This window comes from Prorops nasuta, unplaced genomic scaffold (assembly GCF_024137725.1).
Source record: "Prorops nasuta isolate Cenicafe-Biocafe unplaced genomic scaffold, Cenicafe_Pnas_1.2 PNAS00001, whole genome shotgun sequence".
In the NCBI taxonomy this organism is placed as follows: Eukaryota; Metazoa; Arthropoda; class Insecta; order Hymenoptera; family Bethylidae; genus Prorops; species Prorops nasuta.
Genome location: NW_027116798.1, coordinates 15758886 through 15782330, shown reverse-complemented (window position 1 = coordinate 15782330; position 23445 = coordinate 15758886). Strand labels below are relative to the sequence as shown.

At 37.1% G+C, this 23445-nt stretch overlaps 1 protein-coding gene across 1 annotated transcript; it reads right to left on the bottom strand.

Annotated features, from left to right (window-relative positions):
- Nucleotides 1–15099: 15099 nt before the first annotated feature.
- LOC136773186 (uncharacterized) lies at nt 15100–15786 on the bottom strand. Its single transcript, XM_066726624.1, has 2 exons — nt 15721–15786; nt 15100–15570 (listed from the first exon to the last, which is right to left on the bottom strand). The coding sequence occupies exons 1-2, from the start codon at nt 15784–15786 to the stop codon at nt 15100–15102; spliced, it is 537 nt and encodes a 178-aa protein (XP_066582721.1).
- Between the last annotated feature and the right edge of the window lie 7659 nt (nt 15787–23445).

The window sequence follows — 23445 nt, the reverse complement described above, 5'->3', positions numbered from 1 at the left end:
TGAATATGTTAAAATATCATTCTTTACTTTATTCAACTTGATATCATTCGTCTCGTTATGTATATTTATTTCATCAGAAAGATTTCTTATTTTAGTTAATATGTGATCGCGAAGATCTTTGAATTTTCCTTCAATTAATGAATAAATTTTTTCAACATTTGTGATCTTGCTATTAAGTTGTGATAATATTTTAGTATTAAGATCTTGTAATTCACTTTGTATATGTTAGTAGAGGAGCAATGCGGTTCCGATGACAGGGAATGGGGGAAGCTGTTTTGTGGTGTGGAAGGGGGGTGGGTGGGGATAAGACTCTCTTAGTATGGTAGTGGTGGGGATGAGGAAGGAAAGGGTCTTATAGTGGGATCGAGTTTGGTTAGGGAGGGTGGGGGTATTTTTCACCCTATGTCACAGTTGGAAGGTCTTATAGTGGGACCGAGTTTGGTTAGGTAGGGGGTATTTTTCACCCTATGTCACAGTTGGAAGGTCTCATAGTGGGACCGAGTTTGGTTAGGGAGGGGGTATTTTTCACCCTATGGTACCGTTGGTTAGTTATCCTACGGGGACCTAAGTTATCCTACGGGGACCTAAGTTATCCTACGGGGCCCTAGTTGAGGGAAGGTTTTTTCACCCTTCGAAGTCGATGGTTAGTTACCTTACGTAGCCTAACTATTTCCGACTCTGCTACACAGATAAACTAGGTTGAGTTAATTGCTAGTTCCAGTAGTCACCGCTAGGTTACTGCCTTCCTTAATCTTCTTTCGCGCTAATGGTATTTTAATATTACGTAATTACACACACGGGTGAACTAGTTCAATTTAAAAAAGATGTTTGACTAAAATTATACATTCGCGGTACCACGGGATACGGCTATAGAGAAGCTAGCCTTCAAGAGGAGGATGTGGATGAAAAACAAAGGAGGAGGAGGAAGAGGAGGGTGAGACATGGAGACTGGATGAGTAACTGATAGTAAAACTTTAGTTATTGAATAAAAAACAGTTTTAAGAATTTTTATAGCCTTCCCTGACTTATCTTTTAGCCATTTTTAGCTTTTCAGGTAAGCATATCATACGATCCATCTAACAAGCAGGCTAGGTATTAGAAAGGGAAAGAGTTGTTAGTGCACTTCATTTTTTGTTTTGAGGAGTAGGTAAAGCAAAAAAAACGTAACTTTTACCTAGACTTTAAGAAACTGTATTGGCGCCATTCTAGCGATTGAAGAACTGATTGTAGAGTGTGCAGATATCTTCTAGAACGGATATGCTCGAGCACCGGACGTCTGAGATCGTGCCATGACTTGTTCAAAACAAACGTCTAGACTAATGTTACTTGATTTATGACCCCTTTAGAGCCCCGATTTTTTCATATTCTCTCATTTTTTTATATGTCTAGCTATTGAGAGGAATGTGATCGTAAATTTTCCCGCTTCACTTTTCACTTAAGAAAAGTCTGCAACACGTTTATGCAATTAAAAGAATTCTGGAGAACCCACTGGTAACGTATCATGACTTGTTTAACGCAAATTTTCCGTTGTTCACTTTAGAAAAGTCTACAACATGATTATGCAATTAAATGAATTCAGGAGAAACCGCTTGTAACGTGTTACGACTTGTTTGACGTAAATTTCGTAGGCGGGCAAGAATACCCAACCACCCAAATATTAACTTCCAATAAGAATGCATCTCATCCCCTTCCATGAATGCATCTCATCCCTTCCACCATTTTTAAAACCCTTGTTGTTAGCAATCGGGAAATTTCAGTCAGTCAGTTTTCATTAGAAGCTTCAAGGAGCTGAAAGATCCAGTGCAAAGCTATATTCCGAATATTTTCCTTGCTGTACCACAGAAACTCTTTTGGGTGGTAAGAATTATTCTTTTATTATTATTCTCTTTTCTTGCTATTCTATTTCAATGTTTTTCTTTTCTCAATTTCTATGTTTTTTCACAGAAAAATGGATTTAACCAAGATCAATGCACTTGCAAGTGTAACTTACGAACCTAAGACTTTCGTAAAGCTGAATACTTTTGAGGAGAATAAGGAGTATCAAATCACTGAATTAGTGAAAATTAAGACCAAATATGGAGAGAAATTAATAGCGAAGCTGGCTACAGATGAATGGTTCTTCCTACCCTCAAGGATGATGAAATTACTGGAGTCGCCTGAACTAATCAAAGAACTTCAAAATGCTGCATCAGCGAATACATTAAAAATCTTATATGTTGGAGGACGATACAATAATTTAGAATTTAAAGTTACCCAATGATAATCATAAGATAAATTTTGCAAATGTTTGTAAGGAATGTTTTTAAGGAGTGACATCAATAAATGTTTATTATATCTTATTTATTTTTTTTTTCTTTATCCCTCACTACATTAGTAAGATACATATAAATCTAGTCTATTAACTTACATTTTTAACAATACTAGTAAGCGGGTTATATTCAACGATTTTATCATGTATAATTAAACAAAACGCAGTAGTATTACTTGGAATATTTCTAGTACAATCAATCTCAATTTTAACGTCAACAGTGCCTGACTTTATAGATTCATTTTGATGCGAACAATCGATGACGAAGAGAGGACCGTATTCCACAAAGTTTTTGTAATTAAGCATTGGTTTCGACTGTTTTTTCCTGCATAATATGAATGGATAAATTTAACATACATATCATATAGTACAGAATAACGGTTTTTTTCGCTATCACTATCAATTCCGTCATATGGATAAAATTCTGAATTCAGATAGACTTTAACATCACGAACAGAACTGTCATTGAATCTAAGCACCTCCATATGCTGCGTACTCTTCTTATTTTGTCTAAATGCTAGTATAACATTTCGAGGTTTCTCCAATTGTGTTGCAGCTTTTACGGCCCATGTATGCCTCTGTGTTTCAGGTAAAAGTGGATATTCGTAGAGTTCCCAGGAACGAAAAGCCATGGTTAGACTTTTGTTTTGCTCAATCAAACGTAGAAATTTAAGTTTTGTATAATCATTCAGTGATACATGAGGAATCCTCCACTGCATTTTTTGCAAATCAATTTTGGAGTTGATGATTTTTCTCGAAGAATGTAGTGAATTTATATCATCACGTGCTCGAATAAGAACGAGTTCATGAGTGCATTTATTATAACTCTTCTGTAGTCTTCACAAAAACCCAACAGCATTTGCAATGGTATACAAAAGTTGAAATGATTCGTAGACCTGTGATCTGTTAGAAACCATCCTGAATGACGTAGACTTGCACTTTTCTCAGCAGTTAAGGAGATGAGATTCTTCATGGAGCTAGTAATACCCACATTCTTGCAGCGATCAATCTCAATACCATTCAATTCATAACGAATTTCATCAAATAAGAATGCCATGGAATTACAGTCAAGTCCTACGACATCTTGGGTTGCTGCATCCGGAGCACGGGTTCCAACGATTATCTTTCCCTAAATGTAGAGATAACTTTCACAGGGTAGAAGAATTAAATCTTGCTGTTGTATAGGAATTCGAATTTCATCACTATTTCCCAATGAGGCATTTGCATAAGGATTGTATGCATGCATTTCCATTTTAGTGATGCGATTGTCGAACACCGGTTGAGCGGTTACATCTAATGGATCCATTTTTATTTCTAACGTTGAAACCCAGTGATTGTAGAAAGGTGATATTTCTTCTTGTTAATGATGCTCCAACGTTACCTTCGCTCAATGTATTTTGTTCTCCAGCGTTACCTTCACTCAATGTATTCTATCCTGCTGCAGCAGTTGGACTGATAGGCTCATCGAGTATCGGTGATTTATAAGTATTCTTGTAAATCAACATTTTCTAATATGTAAACGAATTGTGATTTCTTCACCTCCGAAATTTACTATACGATCTTCCTGATCGAGAATACGCAAGGTGAGACGGTCAATTACTTTCGCAATGACTGGCAAGTAAATGACGTTCTTCGGTGTTTCTGCGATTTTATAACCTGGCGGAACACTCGGAAAAAATTCATGTACAACATGTCGAGGTCTACCGTTTGTGTACGCACCCGCTGCAATGTTGCATTCAATTCGTAGAATATTTACTCTTATAATGTTTACGGGCTCGTCTGATTTAGCTAGTGTGTTCGGTGGAATAACACGATCTGATGAAAAACCCAACAAAGAGCCTATATTGTTAGGTTGTGTAAAATCAATCTGATATTTACACTTTATTTCACTTTTTAATTTATTATTATTAGCACGTAGAACAATTACTTCTTCTTTATCACCTTCGAACATCTGAGCACGTAAAAAGTCATTTATAGCATTGAGCTCATAACAACGTGTAGGTATAGTTAGCTCCTGATCATCAACGTAAAATATATTGTTTGTCTCATCAACATTAGAGATTGAATTGAAGCTCTGAAAGTCTACGAGACCGAGTTCATAAAGTCCATCTCGAAGATCAATCGGGGGGAAAAAATCTGACCCCATTACCGAGTCACGGCCAGAGAGTGTAACTGTTAAAGATATTGTTCACGTAGAAACTTGACACACAACTGACCGCATATGCTTGAATCATACGATTGATATTGGTCGTGGTTGTAGTAGATTATAGCAGAAGGTCCAAAATATTCCTCAAGTTCAATTGGAGGTTTTAAATTTCCGAAGAAATCGAAATACTTAACGTGCTTATTACGTTTAATGTAAGCGACCCAATGTGTTCCAGGACCTTGTTCGTCATCAAGATTCACAATTGCGCACTCATTGCGTTGCGCATTTTGAGGTAGAGATGTACGCGTAAAGACTCCCCGAAAATGTGATATTTTACGGCAGACGTTTGATAATTGCATATTACTAGTAGGTCCAGATTTAGGAAGTCCATTTACTTTCTTTACCTTTTCCTTTTCACTCCCTCTCCTATTCGACTGTATGGTGCGAGGTATAAACCTTGTCCCCGTCTCGCTTCCATTAAGCGATTGTGTCGATGCATTTCTTCCAATTGTTTTTTGGCTGCTTTGGTGTCGTTTACAGCCTTTCCTATACCTGCCGCACCGCCAGCTAATGCGCCCACCGCACTCAGCAGCGGAAATAATGGTAATAAACCCCCCCGTTTTGTTTTAGTAAGTGACTTTTTCCTCAATAAACCACCTCGTTTTTTCGGTACACGAATTTTTCTTTTCTTCGTACTTTTTCTAGACACTCGCAGTCCTAAGCCGAGTTTCCGTTTTGTATTCATTGATGCCCAGACAGCAGTCGCTGTCGCTCGTTCACCTACGGATGAGTCACTAGCTATGATACGTTGTCGTGCACGGCGTGCAAGTACTTTATCAGCATGATGACGCGAGAACAGGTCCTTATATACTGAATATGCGATATCATGCTCACGGCAAGCATAATCCAGAGGGTTTATTCCTCGATCACCACGTGCTAACCGTTCATGAAGGCGAGTACCTGGACCGCAATAATTGTAGCCAGGTACTTGCAGCTCGAAGGGTAGTTTATTTAGCAGCTTATTGAAAATAAATCCACAACCATATCTCATTATGTCATGCTTTCCTAACGGGTTCGTTGACACATCCAGCAATTTTTTATTGAAGGCGGTATTCCATCAAAATGATCTTGATTAGGTAAATTATAATGTTCCGTACAGGTACGATATTGTTGCACTTCAGGATCTGCACGAATGTGCTCAGGCAATTTACACCAAACAAGTCGAATACTGTTTGGAAAGCGCTTCAATAGTAAAATTTTTGCAATGTATTCAAGCTGCTCAATAGTTAAATCCTCCAAACGTAGCACATCTAACATTAACAACGACATAATGAGAGCTGATGAGATAATCTGCTTCAAGCCTATAAATAGCTTGCATGATCATAGAGTTTTACAGTTATGGATTTCGTAAAGCAACCACTGCACATTCGTGTCTCCAACGCCGATCGCTTCATTGTCGGTGGGGGTTGTGGAGGAAGGAGTAAACGTCATGGACCCCTACTTCCATCTACAATTCGTAGTATAATTTGCGGACCCTCGAATTGCGGTAAAACAAACGTACTGCTTAGTCTTGTAGAAAGTCCTAACGGTGTGAGATTTGAAAATATTTATATATACTCAAAGTCGCTTCAACAACCCAAGTATCAATACCTTGAACGGTTATTAAAAGGACTAAAAGGTATTGGATATTTTAAATTTTCAAACAATAGCGACGTTGTAAAGGTAACTGAGGCGTTACCCAATTCTATTTTCATATTTGATGATGTTGCTAACGATAAGCAGGATAATATCAGAGACTACTTCTCCATGGGTAGACATTCAAATATTGACTGCTTCTACCTCTGCCAGACTTATGCTAAAATTCCTAAACACATGATTCGTGATAATGCAAATCTTCTCATAATCTTTAAGAAAGATGGTACTAATTTAAAACATATTTATAACGATCATGTAAACACGGATATGTCATTTGAAAAATTCAATGAATTGTGTTCAAAGTGCTGGCACCATGATTATGGATTTCTAGTGATCGACAAGGATAGTACAATTGAAAATGGTAGATATCGGAAAGGTTTCGATGAGTATGCTAAGATTAAATAGTATACCGTTTGCTTAAGATTGTTCAGTTTAGAGCTAAGTGTCCATCAAAACACACACATCAAATGAGCGGGGAAGAAACCTAGTATAAACGTGGAAATAAAAACGTGGACTGAACCTGAATTGAACGTGGATTGAACCTAGATTGAACGTGGATTGAACATGGATTGAACGTGGATTGAACGTGGATTGAACGTTGATTGAACGTGGAAAACATGGAAAGCAGGAAAATGGAAGAAAAGATGCTGCTTAAGAAGATTGCTGCGAAAAGCAAAGTAATTCGTGAAAAATATCGTGCACTCAAATCACGAAGAGAAATGATGGAAACCAATTTAAATGAAACTTTTAAACCAATTGTTGAGCCATTGAAGAAGCTCACTGAACATAATGAGATGACCTTCGTGTCCCCGAAATATGAGTATAAACAGGAACCGCTACAGAAGACTACTGTAAGCGATAATTCTTTTATTATTCCATCGAAACGTAAAAGGACTTATCTCTCATCGGCTCCACAACGTAAAGATTTCGCATACAACTCTAGAATTAAAATTCCAACCCCTTCATCTGATGATGATGAGCAAGGAAATTCACGACCTAATGAAACATTATACCTTTCTCTGGAAGAGGATGGGGATGAGGAGGAGGAGGGAGTGAAAGTGGAAAAGGATGTTAATGGTTTAGAAATACCATCACCAATGCAAGCAGAAACTCCATCATCGCCATTGCAAAGATCCTTAGATTTAAATAGTTCTTTGTCAGAATATGGAGCAATTGGACGTAAATATATAGAGATGTTTATGAGTAAAAATAAGGAAATAATTGATTATAATTTTGGAGTTGAACAAGATGGTAGTCTTAACAAAATGAGAATTGGAAAATGTGCTTTTAAAGTAGATGGTGGAGATTTTATTATTATTGATGAGGAGTATTATCAGGGTACTATTGGTCTATTTGAATTGATCTTCATGAAAGAGCCACATGATTATACTGAAGATGATTTAAAAACATATAAGAATATTCTTTCTCAAACTAATGTACACAGAGCAGATTACAGTAGCGAGGGAAAGCTTCGTGGGAATAAGGGTCATAAATGGAAGAAAATAATTAGTCCATTATTTCCTCCAAAGAATATTGTAAAAGGCAGCGGTTATATGTGTGTTAATGATAAACCAGTGAACTATGTACATTGGAATGATCCGAACGAATTAGTTGAACGTTTGAGACTTTTGATAGCATCATCTGCTGCAGGACATACGAATCATCATAATGAGATACAATCAATAATTGAGGAGCTTCATGAAGAACGTATTATCCTATAAAAGAGATTACACTTTCCATAATTTCCCAGTTGATTGTGTTACTTGTTATGTCCTGACTTGTATAGTAAACTCAGGAACAGTTTTTGTTGTGGGCTCCAGTGACCGCTACCTACCAGCTGGTAGTAGTTTTAGGAAATTCAATGAAGGATTCGTGTAGAAGGATGCAGCACACTCAATGTAGACTTCGATAATTTTTAATGGTTTTTTATTTATTAACCGTAACAGGTATAATAGCCTTGCAAGGCTGTTTTCGTTGAGGGTACAATTAGAACTGTCTTAAAGACAAATCGAGTTAACCGACGCAGGGTCCTAGATCGTGATCCAGGGAGATGGCTAAGCCAATCAAAACATTTTTTAAAATGAGTTTATCCTATCTTTGGCCAATAGGAATAAAAGCATCTTAGAGTGAGTGGGAGGTAGAATTCTCTCACGGACTTAGAGTCGCACGATGCAAGATGCAAACGTCGACAAAGACAAGGTTCCGGCGACGGTGCCTACAGATTCTGGCATATGAGATCACATTCAATTATCCTATTTCTTTTAATAAAATAGTTTTAGTTTTTCGGGATTAATTGGTTAGGGACGTAACACTTCCCTCCTTAGAGATAGATCGTCCTCGATCATTTGTTTAAGATGTTAATCCCATAAGCCACAATGTTGCAGTCCATAACTTAATTCTAGAATGATTACATGGTTTGATTATAATATATTGGTATGTCGACCTGTGTAGAGTGACTTAAAAGTTATTAAGCTTACATACAGTAGGCTAGAAGCGAAGGCTCGCTTTGATTTGCTTACATTTATACAAAATGTTTATGATGCGCTTAAATTTATAATCTAGGGTACAGGTCTTGAGAAATAGGTGGGTTAAGGTGAGGCATCTCTTGACGAGGAATCGGCTGAGGTAGGTCATGGGGGATAGGTTTAAAGGACTCGTTGCGCTTTGGTTTAGTGGAGGGGGCGATAGGGATAGCGTACGTCCTATTTCCCTGTTCGTTTTCCACGGGGTTTTCTACGTCCGAATTAGGTTTTCTTGATTTAGTATGTATTACAAAATTAGCTAAGGTATTCCATATGGCGGCGAGTAACCAAACGCTCCATCCTACCACCGAATGGATAGCGTATCCATTTATTAGAGCATCTAATACGAATTTTATTGCTTTAATTATCACGAAGATTCCTAATAATGCGGCACTAATATTTCCGATTGAGTTTAGAAAATTAAAGAACTTGTCCCATGATTTTTTTATTTGGCTCTGGAGTGTTGCCTCATCTAGGAGACTATTGATTCGTAAGTTATGATTCCCGTCATTGTGCCCTGTGGCTTCGCGAGATATAGTATGGATTATGGCGGGTTTTTCCATCGGAAACATAATATTTTCATGTAGTCTTAGTATGTCTTGGTTGGAATAAATTCCCCTCGCGGCCAGGTTATGCGGCGATTCGTATGTGAAATTTGGAGAGGGCGACGCAGTTAATTTCATAGGGGGGATAGCCCTACTGACTTGCGGCGTAAATTCGAGCCACGTGTTATTGATAAGATAGGTAGATGCGAGAATTTTATTGCATTCGGTATGATCTCCATTTTTAAGTAATATTTTTGTTATGGGGGTCATGAAGTAACTGTCATTACCCTTGAAGACTGGTAGCTGATTATAACACTCAGTAGTTTCGCGTAGACTTACTTCTACCGGTAAACATTTGACAATGCGAATAGTGTCTCCGGTTCTAATTGACGTGTAACCAAATTTTCTCATAAATAAATACGCGAAATAAGCAGGATCCTGAGGTTGATAGCCTATTTGAGTTTTCAGGAGTTCATTTTTAATTTTACATTGTTCTACCGTGAGTAGATTATACAATTTCGCGATCTGGTTTCTCATTTTCTTTTCAACGTAGACTATTTTAGAATTCACATATGACAGAATGTCCATATCTCGCGTGGCTAGAGAAGTCCTTTTAGTAAAGAATTTACCGTCCTTATCGTCTATAATAAATAGAGTAGGGTGTTCGGTTTTCTGTATTTTATATCCGCATACCATTTGGTAGGTACTGACGGCTAGGGCAAAGGAGGTATCCCCTATAGCAACTGAATAGATTTCTTGGCCTAGTTTTTCTAGTGTGTCTCCCCTAATGTTTTCCGCGGGCCCCTCATAAAGCACGTTGTAGTACGAGAATTTGCATTGGTCCGTTTGAATTACGTCCCAGTAAGTATTACCGCCCTCCGTGTCTAGGCAGTGGCCTTCTAGATAAGTGCAACGAACTCCAGAGCGTAGTACGATTTGATTCGTCAATAAATTGATCTGAGCGTCATATTCTAATATCGTGAATTTAATTACTCCGGTGACGATCACGTTATTCCAAGACCCGTAGTAATCCGAATATCTTTCGCCTTGGCAAGTGCCTTCGTTAGTTACAGTTCCGGCGAACGTCACGGCACGAGAAGTAGTTCCGTTAATTGGTATTTGGTTGAAAATAGTGTTTTTCCCGTTATACATGTTGGTATGAAATATTTTTAGACAAGCTTCGCGAGAGGTATCCTCTATGTATTCCGCGAGTCCTAAATTTACCATGGAAATGTGGGAGTGCATTCCACAATGATAAATTAATCTTTTCACTTCAATTTTGCATTGTTTGACAGGTATCGAATGGAAATTTTGGGACTGTAGGAGTTGGATTTTAGTTTGGGTGACCTTGGGTTTCGGAATAGGTTTCACGCATTCTTCTAATTCTATTGCATTGAAATTACTTATTTCTGTAATTGGCGTTCCACAGTCGAAGGCGATGAAACCTGAGCATGAGCTTATCGCACACAGCGTCAGCATGACGAGAACTGCGTGGTACATTGTCATCTGAAAATGTCATGCTACTTAGTAAAGGCTAACTTAACTCTATCGCAATGAACGATTTTTTTCTTATTCTTAGACCTTTCTATTTCTAAATTATTACATTCTGGAATGACTCTAGTTATGAGATAAGGTCCCTTATAATTATCATCCAGTTTACCATGCTTGATATTGTTTGTAAGGTAGACGTGTTGTCCCGGTTCGAATACGACGGGGTTTACGTTTTTGTCATACCTTTCTTTCGATTTTAACTTAGACCTCTCGAGGCGCGTACGAGCGTCGTTTACCATTTCAAGATAACGGTTTTTTCGATTTTGCGTATACTCGTCCACTGTAATTGCATTATCCAAGAAAGGAAATTTGGAAGGGATTCGTGCAGGTTTGCCAAAGGCTAACTCAATGGGAGTATATCCAGTGGCTTCGTGCTTACTGGTATTGTAATTGAATACGGCAGTGGTTATCCACTTGTCCCAGTCTTTCCTGTTGGTGTAGCTCTTAAGGTAGTCAACCAATACTTGGTGACTTCTTTCGAGACATCCGTTTGATTGAGGGTGAAAGGCCGTGGTCCTGATTTGTTCAATTTGCAAGGATTTTGTCATGCTTTTCATGATTTTCCCTACAAAATTTGTACCTTGATCGGTTAGGATAATCTTTGGGCAGCCAAACTTGAGGATTAAATGTTCCAATAATGCATTGGCTATATCGTCAGCGGTGGCTCTGGATAGAGGGATGGCGAGGCTGTATTTGGTTAATGGGTCTTGCATAGTTAGTATATATCGATTGCCTTTTTCAGAAATTTCGAAGGGTCCTACTATGTCCATGGCAATTTTATCGAAAGGTTCCATGGGAGTATCTGTGAGTATCATTGGTTGTTTTGTTTTTATTCGGACCAATTTCTTCCGTTGACAGACCTCACAGGTTCTGACGAAGTCTTCGATGTCAGCCTTCATATTATCCCTTCTAGAGTCGGGTAAGAATTGCTTAGAAAATTCTTGATTATTTCCGGAAGTGCTCGATGATACAGTTTTGCGATAAATCTATTAATAAATTCCGAGGCAGACAAGCATTTATATTCTTCCGTGTACTTTATTAGTATCAAAGCTAGTTTTCGGAAACGGCACGCGAGGTCGGCTATGGATTCTCCGTCTTGAAGATCGAGTTTCACTGCTTCTTCTATATGCTCTACGAGTTCATCTCCGCGGCGGAAATTTTCAGATAGCGCGTCGGCTAGTCCTTGCAACGTTTCGATATTTAACGGTTTTAGTCGTTGCTGCACTTTTTCTCCGCAGTGTTTAATTGCTTGGAAAACTAATTCTTCTTCGTCAACTTTGTCTACGTATCTCCTTGCATTAAGTATTTTCTTAACTAGTTTGTTTAGATCTAATGGGTCGGTCCCGTCATAGCTAGGAAGACCCTCGACTACGCTTTTAACGATGTTTCTCTGATCGGAACAACTAATATTCGCGACGGAACGTTCTCCGACTGATTGATTCCCCGAGGGGATCGATCTACTCACATAAGGACCGTGCTCGTCAGGCATATCGATTTTTTTAGACTTACTATTTAATCGTGGAATAACGAGGTGAGTAGAGTCGTCGATGAGCGATGATGCGGTGCAATCGTTGGTTGAAGTTGTAGTCGTTGGAAGAGGTTACCCAAGCAGAATTTGGCAAGGCGGCTAATTCGATGTTGATTCCAATTCAGTGTTGGATAGGCGATAGGATGCTTCGTTCAGCGTTGTCCAGCCAGTTACCAAATATTATGGCGAGTCCTCGATGATTTTCCCAAAGAGCGGTATCCCACTTCTGACACCAATTGTTATGTCCTGACTTGTATAGTAAACTCAGGAACAGTTTTTGTTGTGGGCTCCAGTGACCGCTACCTACCAGCTGGTAGTAGTTTTAGGAAATTCGATGAAGGATTCGTGTAGAAGGATGCAGCACACTCAAAGTAGACTTCGATAATTTTTAATGGTTTTTTATTTATTAACCGTAACAGGTATAATAGCCTTGCAAGGCTGTTTTCGTTGAGGGTACAATTAGAACTGTCTTAAAGACATATCGAGTTAACCGACGCAGGGTCCTAGATCGTGATCCAGGGAGATGGCTAAGCCAATCAAAACATTTTTTAAAATGAGTTTATCCTATCTTTGGCCAATAGGAATAAAAGCATCTTAGAGTGAGTGGGAGGTAGAATTCTCTCACGGACTTAGAGTCGCACGATGCAAGATGCAAACGTCGACAAAGATAAGGTCCCGGCGACGGTGCCTACAGATTCTGGCATATGGGATCACATTCAATTATCCTATTTCTTTTAAAAAAATAGTTTTAGTTTTTCGGGATTAATTGGTTAGGGACGTAACATACTTCACAATGTCGATAAATAAATTTGGAGGTATTTCCACTGCCAGTAATGTGAGAAAATATTTCCGCAAAACTGAAGATGAAACATTAAAATTTGATAAACGTATGAATGCATTTAATGCTAAGGGGAATATTATTTCAAATTTAGGATTTGATGCTACTGATGAGAAATGTGCTGTGAATATGCGTGTTCTGCTGGATAATATGAATGCTGTACGTGAGAACCTTAAAAATGAAATGCAAGAAAACAGTGATATTTTACGAAGTATTGCGTTAAGACTGGATGAAACCGAGTTAAGGCTGAATGATTTTCAAGTGATATTGAGTAATTTCATGCAGAAACATGCTGAAGATAATGCAGATTTAAAGAAATATGCATCAATTTTCATTGAGAATCAGACTAAAGAGGATGCTGAATCAAAGAAACATATAATGAAGATAATGCGAAATTAAAAAAAAAAAGTGCCTTTTTTCATGGGGAGAATCATGCTAAGGAGAATTCTTCTTGAAATAATTCGACAAAGAGTTTTATTAGAAAAAAGAAACTTTTACTACCATCAGTGCTCGTTGTACCCTTGTAAACCCAACACATACCTGAAGAGTTATGGATAGTGAAGAAAAGAAAAAATTGGTCGAAGAACTGCATGTACCTGCAAGACGGAATTTTCAACGTAGAAGAGTTATAATACGAGGCTTCGATGACCTCTGGCAAGCAGATCTGGTTGATATGAAGAATTATACTGACGGAGGTTACCACTATATTCTCACAGTTATTGATGCATTGTTGAAATTTGGATGGGCAGTAGCACTAAAAACCAAAACTGGCAAGGAAGTGACAGACGCATTTACGAAGATTCTGAAAAATGGGAGATGTCCCAAAAATTTGCAGACAGATGATGGCAAGGAGTTTTATAATAGTGATTTCAAATCGCTTATAAAAAAACGTAGAATAAATCATTATTCAACATACAGCGTATTGAAAGCTACGATAGTTGAGCGCTGGAATCGCACGCTGAAGTCTGAAATGTAGAAACGATTTACGTTGAATGGAAATTATAAGTGGCGAGGCATACTGCAGCGACTAGTTGAAGACTACAACGCAAGAAAACATCGTACTATAGGAATGCGACCAGTTGATGTGACGCCAGATCATGCTAATATGCTCCTGACTACAGTATACAATAATATAAAGATTGTTGGCCGTGCCAAGTTCAAAGTAGGTGATTTTGTACGAATCAGTAAATACAAGAATGTATTCGCAAAAGGATACACACCAAATTGGACACCTGAAATATTTGAAATTATAAAAGTGCAGAAAACAAATCCTGTTACATATTTACTTAGAGACTCTAGTGGTACTGATATACAGGGTGGAACGTTAACGCCGCACTTTCTTTAAACGGGTGATTCCTGAGACTTTTCTAAGGAGAACGCCGTTAGCCGTTTTAAAATCTAGCCACTGGTTAAGCAGATATTAAAGATTAAATTTTGTATGCAATTATTGATTTTACATATGATTGCAGTAGTATTGGTAAGTACGTGTGACAAGTGCAAGTATAAGAGAGAAGTTGCTGCTATGACGTTTCACTCTCCCCTTTTATTGATTTTTTCGGATTCGTTGAGAAGTTGCTGCCGGTTAGCTGTTTTGCTTTTTTATTGATTAGCTGGAAATTTTGAGATTTAATTCGCGTTCTCGCGCACAAACTAACGCGTACGCGCAATTTACCTACGGAGAATCTTGGTTAACTGTTATTGTGTGCGTCCCCATACCATTTAATTTCCGATGCCAAATAATTAATGGGCAAATCGAGATAATGTAAATTAAATTCTATGAGGATTGAACACTTTAAACCAAGACTATGCTCCAGTCAATGAGCGCTCAGTTGTGCATATCTGTCGATCATTGACTGTAAGCGAAAAAAAGAAGCTATAGCCGAATAGTCACGTCGTTGACGATTAGCGTATTTAATGAAAATATTGCGTAATCAAATGTTTATTTACCTGATTTTATGTAGCAACTTCAAGGATGGGCAGCATTGTAAATGTGCTCCATATGGCCACCTTCAGCATCGATGCACGCCCTTGCTCGTCGGAGAAGATTTGCTTGGACTGTGGCTACCATCTCAGGTGTGATCTCCGTGATAGCCACATTCAATCGCGCTGCTAGTTCTTCCTGATCCCGCATTAGATGTCTTCCCGTGTAGACCTTTTCTTTCAAGGCCACCCAAAAGAAGAAATCTAATGGATTCAGATCAGGAGATCTAGCAGGCCAAGGGATGGGACCACCACGGCCGATCCATTTGCCGGGAAACTTGCGGTGCAGTACGCCTTTCGCAGTGGCCGCATTATGCGGAGCTGCTCCGTCGTGCTGGAACCACATTTTCTGCCGAATTTCTAGAGGAACATCTTCCAGAAGGTCTGGAAGCTGATTCTCTAGAAATTCGGCATAAATGTCTCCCGTCAATCGAGATGGTAGGATGCACGGTCCAATCTGTATACAATTCACAACGAACTTCAGTTGCAAGCATTATTAGCATTTAAGAAACGTGAATAAGTGTTAGAAACTTACCAAATATTTCCCGACGATGCCTGCCCAGAGATTTACCGACCATTTGTATTAAGATTTCTGTTCTCTTATTACATGTGGGTTACTCTCAGCCCAATGATGGTCGTTTCGCATGTTTATAACACCATTTTTGTCAAACATGCTTTCGTCAGAGAATAAGATACAATTTATGAAATCGTTATCCTCTCCATGTTTTGCGAGAAGCCAGCGGCAAAACTGCAAGCGGTTCCCATAATCTCTGGGCAATAATTCCTGTACACTTGTGTACTTATAGGGATGCATCGATTCGCCATGGAGCACTCGCAGCACCGTGGTGTGATTGCTGCCTAAGTCTCTGGCTACGGCTCGTGTGCTGGTCCTCGGCCTCTCCCGGAACTCGCGCAGCACCCTCTCCTCAAAGGCAGGAACGCGTGATGTTCTCTGCTTGCCGTTTTCACTATAATTTGGCGCCAAACTGCCCGTGTCCCTCAAGCGCTGCACAACCGTCTTGATAACATTTTTATCCGGGTGTCGCCGATTGGGGAACTTTTCCGCGTACACCCTCGCGGCCACGGTAGCCGAAACATTGTTCTGCCAGTATACCTGGAGCATATCACAATATTCAGTGTTGCTGTAACTCATTTTTCACTAAGTTTACGGTTGAAAAACGAAGAAAACGATGCACACACTTATGTCGACAAACTGGTAATAGTTTTTTCAGTTTCTAATAACAACCACTCCCTTTTTTTATAGCAAGGGCTACTTTCGCACCGCTAGGGTTGTTATTAGCAACTGAAAAAACTATTACCAGTTTGTCGACAGAAGTGTGTGTATCGTTTTCGTCGTTTTTCAACCGTAAACTTAGTGAAAAATGAGTTACAGCAACACTGAATATTGTGATATGCTCCAGGTATACTGGCAGAACAATGCTTCGGCTACCGTGGCCGCGAGGGTGTACGCGGAAAAGTTCCCCAATCGGCGACACCCGGATAAAAATGTTATCAAGACGGTTGTGCAGCGCTTGAGGGACACGGGCAGTTTGGCGCCAAATTATAGTGAAAACGGCAAGCAGAGAACATCACGCGTTCCTGCCTTTGAGGAGAGGGTGCTGCGCGAGTTCCGGGAGAGGCAGAGGACCAGCACACGAGCCTTAGCCAGAGATTTAGGCAGCAATCACACCACGGTGCTGCGAGTGCTCCATGGCGAATCGATGCATCCCTATAAGTACACAAGTGTACAGGAATTATTGCCCAGAGATTATGGGAACCGCTTGCAGTTTTGCCGCTGGCTTCTCGCAAAACATGGAGAGGATAACGATTTCATAAATTGTATCTTATTCTCTGACGAAAGCATGTTTGACAAAAATGGTGTTATAAACATGCGAAACGACCATCATTGGGCTGAGAGTAACCCACATGTAATAAGAGAACAGAAATCTTAATACAAATGGTCGGTAAATCTCTGGGCAGGCATCGTCGGGAAATATTTGGTAAGTTTCTAACACTTATTCACGTTTCTTAAATGCTAATAATGCTTGCAACTGAAGTTCGTTGTGAATTGTATACAGATTGGACCGTGCATCCTACCATCTCGATTGACGGGAGACATTTATGCCGAATTTCTAGAGAATCAGCTTCCAGACCTTCTGGAAGATGTTCCTCTAGAAATTCGGCAGAAAATGTGGTTCCAGCACGACGGAGCAGCTCCGCATAATGCGGCCACTGCGAAAGGCGTACTGCACCGCAAGTTTCCCGGCAAATGGATCGGCCGTGGTGGTCCCATCCCTTGGCCTGCTAGATCTCCTGATCTGAATCCATTAGATTTCTTCTTTTGGGTGGCCTTGAAAGAAAAGGTCTACACGGGAAGACATCTAATGCGGGATCAGGAAGAACTAGCAGCGCGATTGAATGTGGCTATCACGGAGATCACACCTGAGATGGTAGCCACAGTCCAAGCAAATCTTCTCCGACGAGCAAGGGCGTGCATCGATGCTGAAGGTGGCCATATGGAGCACATTTACAATGCTGCCCATCCTTGAAGTTGCTACATAAAATCAGGTAAATAAACATTTGATTACGCAATATTTTCATTAAATACGCTAATCGTCAACGACGTGACTATTCGGCTATAGCTTCTTTTTTTCGCTTACAGTCAATGATCGACAGATATGCACAACTGAGCGCTCATTGACTGGAGCATAGTCTTGGTTTAAAGTGTTCAATCCTCATAGAATTTAATTTACATTATCTCGATTTGCCCATTAATTATTTGGCATCGGAAATTAAATGGTATGGGGACGCACACAATAACAGTTAACCAAGATTCTCCGTAGGTAAATTGCGCGTACGCGTTAGTTTGTGCGCGAGAACGCGAATTAAATCTCAAAATTTCCAGCTAATCAATAAAAAAGCAAAACAGCTAACCGGCAGCAACTTCTCAACGAATCCGAAAAAATCAATAAAAGGGGAGAGTGAAACGTCATAGCAGCAACTTCTCTCTTATACTTGCACTTGTCACACGTACTTACCAATACTACTGCAATCATATGTAAAATCAATAATTGCATACAAAATTTAATCTTTAATATCTGCTTAACCAGTGGCTAGATTTTAAAACGGCTAACGGCGTTCTCCTTAGAAAAGTCTCAGGAATCACCCGTTTAAAGAAAGTGCGGCGTTAACGTTCCACCCTGTATACGGAGGATTCTACGAATATGAACTTTTAAAAACTGCTAATCCTAATGTATATCTAGTGGAGAAGGTATTACGTAAGAAGGGTGATAAGGTCTTTGTGAAGTGGTTAGGATTCGATAATAAATATAATTCATGGATAAATAAAGATAATATTTTGTAAAAACAATATTTATTAATAAAATTATTCAATTTATATATAATTAATTTATTCTATAATGACCCCATGGTAGAGTCGATACAGTTCCGTGCACGATATAACGCTTATCATCGTATGGGCTGAGAGTTACTTTCCGTTGCGTAATCGAATAAAAATTATGCAATTTTGAGCGAATTAAATTTTGATTGCGGACTTGTACAGTAAAATTTGTTAAACAGTCCTTATAGTCCTCGAAGGTTATGTTTCTAGCAACAACGTAAGTCTTAATACCTTTAGCTTTTTTGATCATTTTATTTTGTACTTTAAATGTGTACATTTTTGATCTCAGTCCAATAAACTCTGTCATTATCTGCCCATTATTCTCATCTTTCATCAGCCCAGGGACTTTTTTATTCACTAGAGGTAAATTGTACTGATTGTTGGGAGAATAATCGCTTGTATCGAATCTAGCAAGATTCTCCCTCATAATAGTGTAAATATCATCTCACTCAATGCTGTATATTAGACTATCCGTATCGGTATATAACGCTTTACATTTGCTACCGAACGTAGGAAGCATATAATCATAATGAAAATCATACAAACATGTTTTCGAAATATCAAGAATGCTCATACCTACGTATATAGGCTTATCGTATTTAGCTGCTAATTTTGTTAATTCAATCGTGACCAAATTCTCACTGAATATAGTGCGACTGGGAAAATTAGGCTTAGCAATCATTGCTTCAGCACCATATCTTCCCTCCCACCTACTCACGAGTCTCACATCAACTTTATTTCTAACATTCTCCATAGTCTTACCGAACACCGCATTGTTCATTAATTTGAAAAGATTTTTCTCAAACTCATTTTTAAATGCTGCACGCAAACTAGTGTTCAGATCGATATATTTACGTAACCAGGTGGACTGCTGAAATCCTAAAACGCGATGAATGTGTTTTAAGACAACCCCGCGTAAAAATATGATGTCTTCCAAATGAAACGGGAAGATTATTAGAAGAGGTACAAAATATCCCTTGGCAAGTCGTCTTCCTATAGCAATTGAGCAAGACTGTGTTGAAATGCTATTAGAAAGACCATTTTGAAATATCAAATAGAAGACTATTAGAGAGTAAATTTATGAATTACATATTTTTATTGATAAAAAAATATATCTCCTCTTATTTCACTTTCTTTCGCTCTATAAAAAACTGTTAAATAATCATTGCTCCAATATTTATTTAATTACGTATATATTTTTTCATTTTGAAAACAACTATAATTTACATTATTTTATAATTGTTAAAAGGACATAATATAGATTTTATAAATCGACTCTATGAATTCATTATATAATATAATATTTATTAAGTTCTATCAATAGATAACTTTATATTCCTTAAACAATCATTGTTTTGTGTGCACGTACTTCATCCTGCAATCACTTCGATGGTAATGATTTAATAGATAAAATTTTTTATTCTGAAAACCATGCATAATTTTTATTCCTAATATTGGGTTATTAAATAATATATAAGAAGACGTTAATAGTTCATACCACTGTCATGTTAAGTACCTGGATTAAATTTTCTTTTTGGATTTCTTAAATTGGAGCAGAGAAGATTCACCACGCGGGTAAACTCATATCTTTTTAGATGGTATTCGGAATTTCTTTTCACATACCCTTAAAATGTTATTTTTTGTTAAGTGGCATGATTTTTATATTTACTGTTAAAAATATGTAATACAAATTACATTCAACGGCACGTAATATTTCTTTAGGAATTCCTTCCCGCTCGCCTTTACCTCTTGCTGACATATCTTTTATTTTTTCAGGGCTTATAATCATTTTCAGAAGACGGCGAATCATCTCATTTGGTTTATCTTTCCAAACCTTTAAATATGTTAGCTCTGCCGAGCTAACATAAATTCCAGAATTTGGTTTAATTTCAATCTAAGAGAAATATATAAATGAGCATTTTTTGTTAAAGTTTACATTTATAATAAGAGTACACTATACGGCTTCAAATCAACCATCTGCCCTTTTTAAATGTCAGAAAATTGCTTTTTTTATATCTCAAAGATCGTATTAACCTTAGCAAATATTTCCTTGATTGGTTTTTATCTTCAATATTCATTTGGGTCTGGAAATATAGTATTTAAATAAAATGAAGGCATATTGGAAACAGTTAATACTAATTTTCAGATCTCTGAAAAATTTGCTTTCTGCAATTTTAAAAAGAAATAGACGGGCGGTTTGAGATACCCCCTATGGTGTAGGAAATTTTTTACCTTGTCATTATCTAGTTCTTGGTTACACGATGCTTCAATTAAAAATTGTATTTCATTTATTGTCTAGATTAAATTGAAAAATTCAATAACTATTTTAAACATGTTAACTACATTATTAATGTTTAGTACTTGTTTTAAATGTGGTGGCATTTTTAAACGTTTTTCATTTAGATAATTCAACACTTTTCTTATTTTTTTTGAAAGAATTTGTAGATGGCGGCGTGTATTTCCCAAAGCTTGTTGACAATTGTACTCATTACTATGATAATCATCATTATTTTCATTACCGTTATCTGCATATGTACTAATTTGATCGCTAATTTCTACAAAATAATTTATTCGATAAGAAACATTTATTTTTTTTTTGAATATTTATATCAGTAAACACAGAATGAAATCAAAGAAATTTTTTACACCTGTAGCTTACTGTTTCAAGAATGATTTCACTTCACGACGACCATTCAAGCTACATGTGCAACAAAATGTTCTAATTTCGTACTACGTTCACTGATTTAAATTAATCTATATTAAAAAAGTAAAGATCTAGGACCCTCAATGGTTCTAACCATCATATTCTATTGCTCTATTCTCTGAAGTCTCTCTTTCGTAATTAATCAATTGATTTTCACAATTATCATTGATGTTCACATTTTCTGCACTGTGACCTTGTATTATGTTTCTGCCTGTATTTATAAAAATAAATAACTTTTAATTTCATGTTATAGGTAAATAATAAATTTATTTATGTTAGATACAATTCTATAGGATCTCTAACCTTCATGTTTAGTTCCCACATCATCTGTATCTATTTGTTCTTTGCTAATGAATTGTTTTTCGCTATTATCGTTTATTTCTGCATTTTCTTCATTGCGATCTTTCAATATATCTTTACCTTTATTGTTAAAAAATTGATTTTACTTTTCTTGATATAAATTACAAATAAATTGTATTACCTTCTTGAAAAATTGATCGAATATTTAATACCTCTTCTGCAGAGGTTTCCGAGTTCGTTTTTTCAATACTCCTTCTATATTTTTTAAATGATATTTTTTTGGTTATGTTGTTTTTATGTGTGATATGCTTTGAATGTCCATTTAAAATCTTTCCATCTTTTGTTACAGCAAGACTTTTTAAATAATCACGTTCCCCTATATTAAAAAAATTAAATGATCAATATAATCTAATATCATTGAATACTGTCTAAAAATTCAAAACAGTTTATGAAGAATAGAAATTACCACTCAATTTTAAGATGATGCATTTATAACGTTTACTTCCATATAAAACTTTTTTCTCTTTATTTTCTCTGATTTCTTTATTTTTTGGAAAATGTTCTTCACTTAGAATAGTAACTTCTTTACCCTTTACCCATTGCACAAGAGCGTACATTGTATAAATTATAATTCTACAATAAACTTTTTATAAATAGTATAACTTATGTACTGCTTGCACTACTCAAAATGCTTTAGCTACATGTCATAATAAATAGTAAAAAAATCGATATAGAGCGATGTTATGCGTTTGGTACATTAATCGATTGATTCTTCATTTGTCAGCTCTTATATATGTATAGGCTGCATTTGTGAACCTATATTTTATATGACATATATCATAGAGTTTTCGCGCAGTTAATAAACGAACGCATCATACGTATGAAGCGGAAGGACTAAGGAGTGTATAGTTTATGCACCATTTATTATAGAATAAAAATTACTTTTTACACCCTTATGTGTAATTAAGAATCAGCCATAAATTTGGCCTGTATTTACTTCAGCATAACCTACTTTGCTATTAAAAACCATTGTTTCTGATAAAAAATAAGAGGTATGTCAAGCTTTCTTTAAAAATTTATATTCTTCACTTGAAATTAATATTAAAACATTTTACTGCCGTGAACCCTGGATTTCAATGTCAGATGGATAAAAGAAAACGCCCATTCTTATATAATGATTACTCAGATTATATGAAAAAGAAAATATTTAATCAAAATATATTACGCACAAAATGTAATGACAATGAACTTCCCGGAATAAAGTAAGTAGATCAAATTAATTTGTCACATATTATGAAAATCAAACCATTTATTCAATCTTAATGCTAATGACAGTCAAGCAAACGATTTTGTCGAAGATGATAGAGCAGGAGGAGTTACGAATTATGAGCAGTCTTCGTGTAATACTTTTGAAAACGACAATGAGAGGATTGACTCTGACTTAAATAGTGAAACTACCCAAGGTACATAAGATGCTCAGAATGTTAGAGAACAATAAAAAATGTGTAAAATTATAAACCTCTAAATGCCATTAAAGTTTATGCAGGAACTGCTGGCTGATTGAAATGCTGATACGATAATTGTGATATTCCACAGCATCGCGGCTATTCAGTCTCCATTATTGAAAAATGTGAGAAGTTAATATCCAAACTTCTGTCTACTGCATAAATTTTAATTGGACTTTAAGAATGTTTAACTAGTTGCCCGAAGGGTAACAAGACTTAAAGTCATGTATAATTTTTGTTGCACCTTGTAATTTACAAAAAAAAAAATATATTTATATAGATGAGGAGGATTTATTCTATAACTGCGACGATTGGACAAATGAAATTCCTGAAGATGAACAAGAAAAGATTGATGAGTTGCTTTATCTAAATGCAGCCTTAACTGTAAAAGAAAGCGCCTGCTCTATATTGGCTGTTGCTATA